At 48.5% G+C, this 9,988-nt stretch overlaps 1 protein-coding gene across 1 annotated transcript in view; it reads right to left on the bottom strand.

Annotated features, from left to right (window-relative positions):
* The window catches only part of TSGA10IP (testis specific 10 interacting protein), a 16,370-nt gene extending 7,218 nt beyond the window's left edge, over positions 1-9,152 (bottom strand). Inside the window, 5 exon segments of the mRNA XM_006149921.1 lie at positions 3-39; positions 7,074-7,221; positions 7,383-8,113; positions 8,209-8,345; positions 8,995-9,152. Coding sequence (XP_006149983.1) covers positions 3-39; positions 7,074-7,221; positions 7,383-8,113; positions 8,209-8,345; positions 8,995-9,138 — 1,197 coding nt within the window. The 5' untranslated portion in view covers positions 9,139-9,152.
* Positions 9,153-9,988: the final 836 nt, after the last annotated feature.

The following is a 9,988-nucleotide window of genomic DNA, read 5'->3' as shown; positions in this document are numbered from 1 at the left end:
TCTTCCTGCTGCTGCCGCTCCCAGGCTTCCAGTAAGCTCCTTGGGTGAGAGAGGGAGAGGAGGGGCATGGGAGAAGTCTGCAGGGAGCTGAAGCCTCAGAGAGGGGCGGGATCCTCAGGGGAGAGATCTTGGGATCCAGAGGTCAAGATGCCAGCAAGTGGAATTTATCATAGAAGCTTGAGAAGGTGGAGGCTGCACCCAGCGGCTCAGCCCCTTGGACTTAGCTCAAGGCCTTTCCCTCCAGTTTCTGGAAGCCTCCTGCCCACCCCTTGGTTAGTGAGCTCCAACTCTGAACTCCGTCAGCCTTAGCTTCTCGCACCTCTGCGGAGCTCAGCACACCCAGACTGACCTCCCCTGCAAAGCAGCTCTCTTCAAGGGCAGGGGCCAGAGCTTGTTCTCTGACCCCTTCATCTGGTAGGAGTTAGGTTAATGTCCATTGGCAAGTTGGGCAAATAAACAGAGACAAGTGGATGGGAAAAAGACATAGAATGCTGAGAGGCTCCGTGGGTGGAAGAACAGATGGACAAGGCTGTGGATGGTTGTATAAACAGCAGCTAGACGGACCTGGAACGTTCTTCCCCAGATCTCATGGCTGATTCCTTCCTGTCATTCAGGTCTTGTCTCAAATTTCCCTCTCCCAGAGAAATGTTCCCTGACCACCCTCTTCGGCATCTCCCACCTCTCACTATACAGTTTTTTCATTTCCTTATTAACGGTTTTTATTTTCTCCCAGGCAGAATGTACATCTCATGATATTAAGATTTCTCGTCTGTCCTGTTCACTACTACTGTATCCCCAGCACCTGGAACGGTGCCTAACATATAGAAACTCAATCCTGCGGGAATTTATGAACAATTGACTAATGGTCGTAAGAAAGATGACTAGACAGACAAAAGAGTCATTAACTCTGACTATTGAGCACTAACTACGTGCTAAGTCCTATATAGGACAACAGAGTGTGTCTCTGGTCCAGGCTCAGCAGTTTGGAAAACATACGGGCACAGGTGCATGCATGCCCCAAAGCCCGAGAGGAGAATGGAGGAGAAGGGATTGCAGTGTGACCAGCCTTCCTGGAGAGTAATTTCTCACACAGCCCTGTCTGTCTCTGGGGACCACACATACACTCTAAGGCAAAACCAAAAGCATTTAAAAATGCATATGAATTAGCTGAGTGAGGAGTTAGAGAAGTCATCTCAGTACAGGAGGGAGGCGAGCACGGGCATTCTAGACACTGACCAGTCAGTGGGGGAGACAGGGCCCTCTTGACCCAGGTGCCTGAGCGTTGACTGGGAAGCACGGAAGGATGTCCAGCAACAGGTGACAGGGTTAGAAATGAAGGCTGCTTGTGAAGAATTAATACCGTTGGGACCCAGCAGTTAACGTAATGGCTGTCTCGCTGGACTCCCATGTAGTCGACCGCGGTTCGAGTCCTGGACCCGGTGGCTTAAACTCACGCCAGGCGCGTGTGCATGCGTGCCCAAGAGCCCGAGATGGCGAGAGGAGAATGGAGGAGAAGGGATTGTGGCATGGCCATCCCCCCCAGGGGGTGATTTCCTACTTTCTGTCTCTCTGTCTCTCTCTGTCGGTCTGGCGAGCACACGTGCCCTATAGCAAAACCCTCTCCAAAAAAAAAAAAAGAAAAGAAAAGAATTAATATTGTTAAAATGTCCACACTATCCAAATCAATCTGTAGATTCAATGGAATTCCTATCAAAATTCCAATGATGTTTCCATAGAAATTGAAAAAAAAAACTAAAATTCATATGAGATCACAAAAGATCCTGAAGAGCCCAAGCAATATATACTTTTTTAGTTTGCTATAGGGTATCTGTGCTTGCCAAAGAGAGACAGAGAGGAAGACAGGGAGAAAGTGAGAAAACACTCCCTCCCCCTGGAAGGGATGGCCATGCCACAGTCCTTTCTCCTCCACTCTTCCCTTAGGATTTGGGGGACACAGACACATGTGCCTCGCATATTTTTCAAGCCATTGAGTCCAAGACTCCAACCGTGCAGTCAGCCAGGTGGTATCCATCCACCTTAACTGCCCTGCTACTTGGCTGGCTCCTAAAGCAGTTTTAAGGAGCAAAGAAAGAAAATCTGGAGGCATCACACTATCCAATTTCAAAATATGCTACAAAGGGAACCAGGAGTTAGTGTAATGGCTATGTTGCCGAACTCCCATGAAGTCAACCGCGGTTCAAGTCCTGGACGTGGTGGCTTAAGCTCACGCCAGACGCGTGTGCATGTGTGCCCTAGAGGAGAATGGAGGAGAAGGGATTGCGGCGTGGCCATCCCCCCCGGGGGGGGATTTCTCCCTCTCTGTCTCTCTGTCTCTCTCTCTGTCTTTCCGGCGAGCACACACGCCCTATAGCAAAAACCTCTCAAAAAAAAAAAAAATGCTACAAAGTTATTGTAATCAAATTGGCATAGTAGTACTGGCATAAAGACAGACATACAAATGAACGGAACAGAACAGAGAACCCAGGAATAAATTCATTCATTTATGGTCAATTTTGTTTTTTAGAATTATTTTATTAACTTTATTTATTTACTTATTTTTTAATTTGACCAGAGAGAGAAAGAGAGAAAGTAAGGTGCCAGGTCTGGGACTCGAACCACAGTTGGCCGTGTGGGAGTCCAGCAGCTCTAACCACCACGCTACCTGCCGGCCCCAGTCAATTATTGTTTTTTTTAATAAAGTTGGTAAAAACACACTATAGGGAAAGGACAGTTCAATTAATGGTAATTGGGAAACTGGATATTTGCACACAGAAGAACATAATTAGGTACTTATCTCATACCATACACAAAAAATCAACTCAAAATGGATTAAAGCCTTTAAATGTAGGGCTGGCAGGTGGCGTGAACAGGATGGAGAAAGGATTGTGGCATGACCACACCCCTACTGAGGAGTGCTTTCTTCCTCTTCCCCTTTCTCTCTCTCTGTCTCTCTCTGGTCAAATTAAAAAATAAGAACAAATGGAATTAAATAAAATAAATAATTTTTAAAAAAAAGACTTAAATGGGACCAGCAGTTGGCGTAATGGCTATGTTGTTGGACTCCCATGTAGTTGACCGCTGTTTCAGTCCCGGATCCGGTGGCTTAAATTCACGCCGGGCTCATGTATGTGCGTGCCCAAGATCCCGAGAGGAGAATGGAGGAGAAGGGATTGCGCCATGGCCATCCTGCCTGAGGGGTCATTTCTCACTTTCTGTCTCTCTGTCTCTCTGTGCCTTTCTGGCACGCGCCCTATAGCAAAAATCTCTCAAAAAAAAAAAAAAAGAACTCAAAGAATTCAATATCAAGAAAGCAAATAATCCTATTTTAAAAATGGGGAAAGATTCCGAATAGACATTTCTTTAAAAAATACATACAAATGGCCAACAGATATATGAAAAAAATATTCAACATCACTAGTCACTATGAAAGTGCAAATTAAAATCACAATATCACTTCAGACCTTTTAGGATGGCTATTATCAAAAAGACAAATGGTAACAGCTGTAGGTAGGGGTGAGGAGAAAAGGGAAACCTTGCACTCCGTGGGTGGGAATGTAAATGAGTACAGCCATTACGGATTAGTACTGAGGTTCCTCAAAAAATTTGACGTAGAGGGACTGGCAGGTGGCATGGTGGTTAAGGGCACTGGACTTCCACAAGACCGACCGCAGTTCAAGTCCCAGACCTGATGGCTTGCTTTCTCACTTTCTCTCTCTCTCTCTTTCACACTGTCTCTCTTTGGTCAAATTAAAAGAAAGAAAGAAAGTTAAATAATAAAATACTTCTTGGGGAACCAGCAGTTAGCGTAATGGCTATGTCGCTGGACTCCCACATAGTCGACCGTGGTTCATGTCCCGGACCCGGTGGCTTAAAACTCACGCCGGGCGCGTGTGCATGCGTGCCCAAGATCCTGAGAGGGGAATGGAGGAGAAGGGACTGCGGCGTGACCATCCCCCCTGGGGGGTGATTTCTCGCTTTCTGTCTCTATGTCTCTCTCTCTGTCTGTCTGGCAAGCGCACGCGCCCTGTAGTGAAAACCTCTCAAAAAAGAAAGAAAGAAAGTTAAATAATAAAATACTTCTTTAAAAAATTTTAAAGTAGAACTATCATATGATCCAGAATCTCACTACTGGGTACACAGCAAAAGGAAATGAAATCCGTATGTTAACGAGATATTTGCATTTCCAGTTCATTGCACCACAATTCATAATAGCCAGAAATGGAAAGAATCAACCTAAGTGCTCATCAACAAATGAATGGATAAAGAAAACAGGGTATAGTGGGCCAGCAGGTGACATGGTGGTTAAGGCTCTGGACTCCCACGTGGCCGACCACGGTTCAAGTCCTGGACCTGGCAGCTTGCTTTCTCAACAACCCCCAACCTCTGCTGGGTCTCTGGTGAGTACACACACCCTTTAGCAAATTAAAACAATACTAAATTGGGGCAAGCAGATGGCATAGTGGTTAAAGCACTGGACTCCCACATGGCCGACTGTGATTCAAGTCCTGGACCCGGCAGCTTGAACCTCACACTGGGTGCATGTGTGTGCATGCTAAAAATCCCAAGAAGAGAATTGAGAAGAAGGGATTGTAGCATGGCCATCTCTCTAGGAGGTGATTGCTCACTTTCTCTCGGTCTCTCTGGCAAGTGCACACACCCTATAGCAAAAACCTCTCTAAAAAGAAAATAATAGTAATAATAATTAATAAAATTTAAAAAATAATTATTTGGGGAAAAAAGAATATATGGTATATATACACAGTGAAATGCTATTCTATTTTTTGTATGTTTATTTGTTTGTTTTGCCATAGGGCATTGTGCTCTCCTAAGAGAGACAGAGAGAGGGAATATACACACCCACACACGCAGTATACTTTTTTTTTTGGAGAGGTTTTTGCTATAGGGCACATGCGCTCGCCAGACAGACAGAGAGAGACAGAGAGACAGAAAGTGAGAAATTACCTCCCAGGGGGCATGGCCACACTGCAATCCCTTCTCCTCCATTCTCCTCTCGGGATCTTGGGCACACATGCACATGCGCCCGGCGTGAGTTTTAAGCCACCGGGTCCCGGACATGAACCACAGTCGACTACATAGGAGTCCAGTGACATAGCCATTACGCTAACTGCCGGTCCCCACCCAGTATACTTTTTAAGCTGCCAAATCCGAGATTTGAATCGCAGAGTCATCTATGTGAGATCCAGCACCTTAACCACCTCACTACCTGCTGGTCCTGCTATTTCATTTTATATTTTTAAGAATTACTTATTTATTCATTTATTTTAATTTAACCAGAGAGAGAAGGGGAAAGTTAGAAAGCAAACCATCAGGTCTAGGACTCAAATCATAGTTGACCACATAGGAGTCTAGTGCCTTAACCACCATGCCACCTGTTGACGCCTGCTTTGTTTTTTTGTTTTTGTTTTTGGAGAGGTTTTTTTGCTACAGGGCGCGTGTGCGAGAACTCACTCCCCAGGGGGGATGGCCACGCCTCAATCCCTTCTCCTCCATTCTCCTCTCAGGAACTTGGGCACACAAACACACGTGCCCAGCGTGAGTTTAAGCCACTGGTCCGGGACTCAAACTGCAATCGACTACATGGGAGTTCAGTGACGTAGCCATTACGCCAACTGCTGGTGCCGTCTTTTTATTTCTTTTTAGGGATTTTTGCCACAGGGTGTGTGCACTCACCAGAGAAACAGAGAGTGGAGAAGTGAGAAATAATCCCCCAGAGAGGGTGGCCATGCTGCAATCCCTTCTCCTCCATTTTTTCTGGGGACTTTAGGAACGTGTACACACTGCCCAACATTATTTTCAAGCCACTAGTTTTGGAACTTGAACCGTTGGTCATGTGGGAATCCAACACTTTAATCATCATACCACCCATTGGCCTCATTCTTTTTTGTTTCGCGAGAGTAGACTTTAAGGGTTCTTACTACAAAAAAATAGTAAGTACATGGGCGCCAGCTTTCTCTCTTTATGTCTTTCTCTGTCTCTCTTTGGCAAGCACACACATCCTATGGCAAAAACCTAAAAAATAAGAATACACAAATACATGAGGAAAGCATATGTTAATTAGCTTATTTAGCCATTCAACAATGTATACATAAATATCTTAGAATATCACATTGCACGCTATCAATTGACACAATTTTTATTTGCCAATTAAGTAAAATAAATTTTATAAAAGAATTTAGACATGCTGCAAAAATGCTGACTGAGGGGCCAGCAGGTGGCGTGGTGGTTAAAGGCACAGGACTCCCACATGGCTGACCACGGTTCGAGTCCTGGACCTCGTGACTTGCTTTCTCACTTTTCCTCTCTCTCTTTCTCTCTCTCTGATCAAACTGGGAAACAATAGTAATAATAATAAATTTTTTAAAATCTAAAAAAAAAATGCTAAATGAATTTTCTTCCATCCTCACACACTACTTTTTTTGAGAATTTTATTTTATTTTATTTTATTTTTGCTATAGGGCAAGTGCACTCGCCAGAAAGACAGAGAGATAGAAAGCGAGAAATCACCCCCCAGGGGGGTTGGCCACGCTGCAATCCCTTCTTCTCCATTCTCTCTCGGGATCTTGGGCACGTATGCACATGCGCCCGGCGTGGGTCTAAGCCACCCAATCCAGGACTCAAAGCGTGGTCAACTACATGGGAGTCCAGCAACGTAGCCATTATGCCATCTGCTGGTCCCAAGGGCCAAGTCTTTTATCCTAATAGCCTGAGGACCCTGAATAGATACTTTATATGTTGCAATAATCATTTAATTTGTAGATTAATGAATGGGTAGAAGAAAAGGTGGGAAATGAAAAAAAAAAAATGGCTTGTGTCAATGGACAACTGGCCACGCAGATAGAGAGAGAGACGGACGGGTGAATGGTTGAATGGATGCTATCAGGAGTTAGAGGGGGAGATACACAGATAGATCAATAGATGACTGGATGATCGGAAAGAGAGATGAATGGATAAATAAATGAATGAGAGTATAAATGACGAAGGATCTCTTGGAGGACTGGCTATTTCTCTACTCCTTGCCCTCGGCTCCCACCCTCCTTGCTAGTCCCATTTACCTGGTGGCCTCCTGTCGTTTGTGGAAGGTGCGATTAGGGAAGTTGGCCGGCAGGAAAGTTTCATTATCTCCCAAAGCATGAGCTTTCCTGCTCCAGCTGGAAGACTGGACAGCAGCCCGCAAAAACTTCCAGGGCTGCTTTTGGAGGCCTGCACACAGTGGAACCAAGTCAGAGACTACCCTCTTTCTTGGCCCACTGGGCAAACCTACCCAGCTGGGTACAGCCCAGCCTTATCTGAACTTCTGGCCCCAGACTGCGGTCCCCAACTCTATAGCTGCTGGGGACCCCAGGCCTTGAGCCTATACTCACCACAATCCAAGTCTTGCTGTAACTGCCTGTGCAGCTTCTCCAGGTCCCACGGTCCCTCCGGCGACTTGGCCCTGGCTTTTCTCCTCTGTGGCCCTCGTAGGTTGTTGGAGCTGGAGCTGCTTCCTGGACTCTGGCCCCACGAATCCCCCTCATCTGAGGCCTCCTCTCCAGAAGTCTGCACCTTTTTCCGAGAACCAGCCCTCCTTCTGTGGGGGGGCCTGTGCTCCCCTTCCTCGGCCTCCTCTGCGGCCTCTGAGGACTGCTCCTCCTCCAAGATAGACTCCCTCCTAGGGAGCTGAGGCAGTTCCCCAGGGCTCAGGCCCCTCTCAGCTTCTTCAGCACCAGAGCCTTCCAGCTCAGCAGCTTCCTCAGACTCAGACCCTGATCCTGACCTCCTCCCAGGTAGCCTGTGGCCACACTCACTGGATGGCTCCAGGCCTTGAATCTCCCCTTTGCTGGGAGAAACGGGTGTGCTGCCCCAGGCACTGAGCTGTTGCCTCCTCTCCAGGCTTTGTCCCTCCATCTTCCAGCAGGAGCCATGGGCCTCCAGGAGGTTAGCCATGAACTTGCGCCTGGACTTGTGCTGCGGGACTGCTGAAGGCAAGGGCAGGGCTTGGCGGCCAGAGCCCGAGGGGGAGCTGGGCGGAAGCAGAGTCCGGCCATCTGTGACGAAACTCTCCCAGGCCCACTGGAAGGGGAAGGAGGGCTGCCGAGGATGAGGGGGAGAGACACTGAAGAAGGAGAGGGCAGGGGTCAGGGTCCACATGCCAACCCCTGGCAGGGCTTGACACCCAGCATCCCTTCCAGCCCCTCCCATGGTGCTTACTCCTCAGCCTCTGCGGAGCTGTGGCCTTTCTTGTTCCGACCCCTGGGTCTGTGGCCCCTCTTTGCCGTCTGCCCAGCACTTTGAGACCGCTTCTGCGGGTCTTGAATTAGCACCCCATCACCACTGCCAAGGCTTCCCTAGGCAGACACAGGATAAGAGGCCAGTCTGAGCAGCCTCCTGGACTACTCTGCACTCCCCCGTATTATAATAGCAACAGTCACCCTTTGCTGTGTCCTCAGGACTTTCAGGTCTTTCCACATTTTACCTTCCCAAGAACCCTAGTGGGTAGATACTCAGCACCACCATCATGCAGATGAGAGAACTGAGGCTCAGAGAGGTCAAAGAGTAGAGGAGGCCACACAGCTGGTAAGTGATGGAGTTGGGACTCGAACATGTTGGGTCTCTCTCCAGTGCCCGGATTTATCACCATTGCACTGTGTTGCCTCTGGGTGTGGACAGTTCTTCCCAGGTCCTACAGGGCCCTGGACTTGCTATGGCCATGGTGAGAGGATCTCATTATCTTTCCCGAATCCCTGCTCTTCCCGCAGTGTGCCTGTAATTGCTGCATCAGCCCTAGGTGCTGCCTCTGCTCTTCACCCCACATCATTTAGGCCTCCCCATGGTCCTTGCCCTTCTGCCCCCCCCCCCAACTCTTGCCTGGGCCTCAGCTCCAGCCTTGGGACTTCTCAAGGGCTTTCCTCAGACATAGCCTTGCCTGATCCCAGATAGCCTGCCTGTCTCTGAGCTGTTGGAAGTTCCTCCCAGGCGCTCCCCAAGCCCTCTTACCTGCTGTGCCTGGGAGATGCTCGCCAAAAAGTTGAGTAGCCCTGGAGCCTGAGGCCGTGTGTCCTGCCCTGGTCTCCCTGACCGGGTCCTGACCAACTGTTGCTGGGTGTTTAGCATATTGGCGTCCTGCCCCATCCCCCACATCTACCTGCCAGCCTTAGAACTGCCCTCCTGGCCATCTCTATAGCAACCGGTCCTCAGGCACTCTCAAAGGCTCTGGCCAAAAGCACTCCAGGAAGGGTCAACCAGGCTATGTGAGGCCGACTCCCGTCCAGGAGCATAGTTTAGTAGGATGCTGACGAAGAGCCCAGGCCTGGGAATCCAGAGACCCAGGTTGAATCCTACCTCTGCCACAGACCCCCAAGTGATCTGGTGAGAGTCCCCCACCCTCGCTTGGCCTGTGTTCCCTGTTTATCTGTAAAAGAGACCCAAGGTCTCTTATGTGGTGCCTGAAAGGGTCCTCGTGTCCTATGAAGATCCCAGGTGGTATCTGCTTTGGGCCCTCTCCCTCAGCCTGCATCTGGGCTGCTCCTAGCCAGCCCAGGCCCTGCAAGAGCCAAACCAAACTCACCCAAGTTCCATTCAAACCACTTGCCCTCCCAGCTCAGGTAGGGCAAGAAAGGCCAGAAAGTCAAACATTGCCCAGAAGAGGGGCAACAAGCAAGTAAGAGCCATGAGGAGGATCTGGAGGAAATTACAGCCTAGAGCTGTTAAATCTCCACGGGACACCATGGTGCTGACCACTAAGACCAGCAGTGCAGGGACCGGTGCTGGGATGAAGCCCTGGAATGGCCCAGATGGGGCTGGAGGCCTGGCCTGGCCTCACTAATACAATGACCATTTCTCTGTTCTGCAGAACCATGGCCCACCTTTTTCTTTTTTTTTTTTTCAATTTTTTTTCCCATAGGGTACATGGAGAGACAGAGAAAGACAGAGAAAGGACAGAGGAAAAGTGAGAAATCACCTCCCACGAGGGATGGCCACATTGCAATCT

The sequence above is a fragment of the Tupaia chinensis genome, unplaced genomic scaffold, assembly GCF_000334495.1.
Source record: "Tupaia chinensis unplaced genomic scaffold, TupChi_1.0 Scaffold000273_1, whole genome shotgun sequence".
Classification (NCBI taxonomy): Eukaryota; Metazoa; Chordata; class Mammalia; order Scandentia; family Tupaiidae; genus Tupaia; species Tupaia belangeri.
Note: the sequence above shows the minus strand (reverse complement) of the source record. Positions and strands in the feature narration are given on the sequence as shown.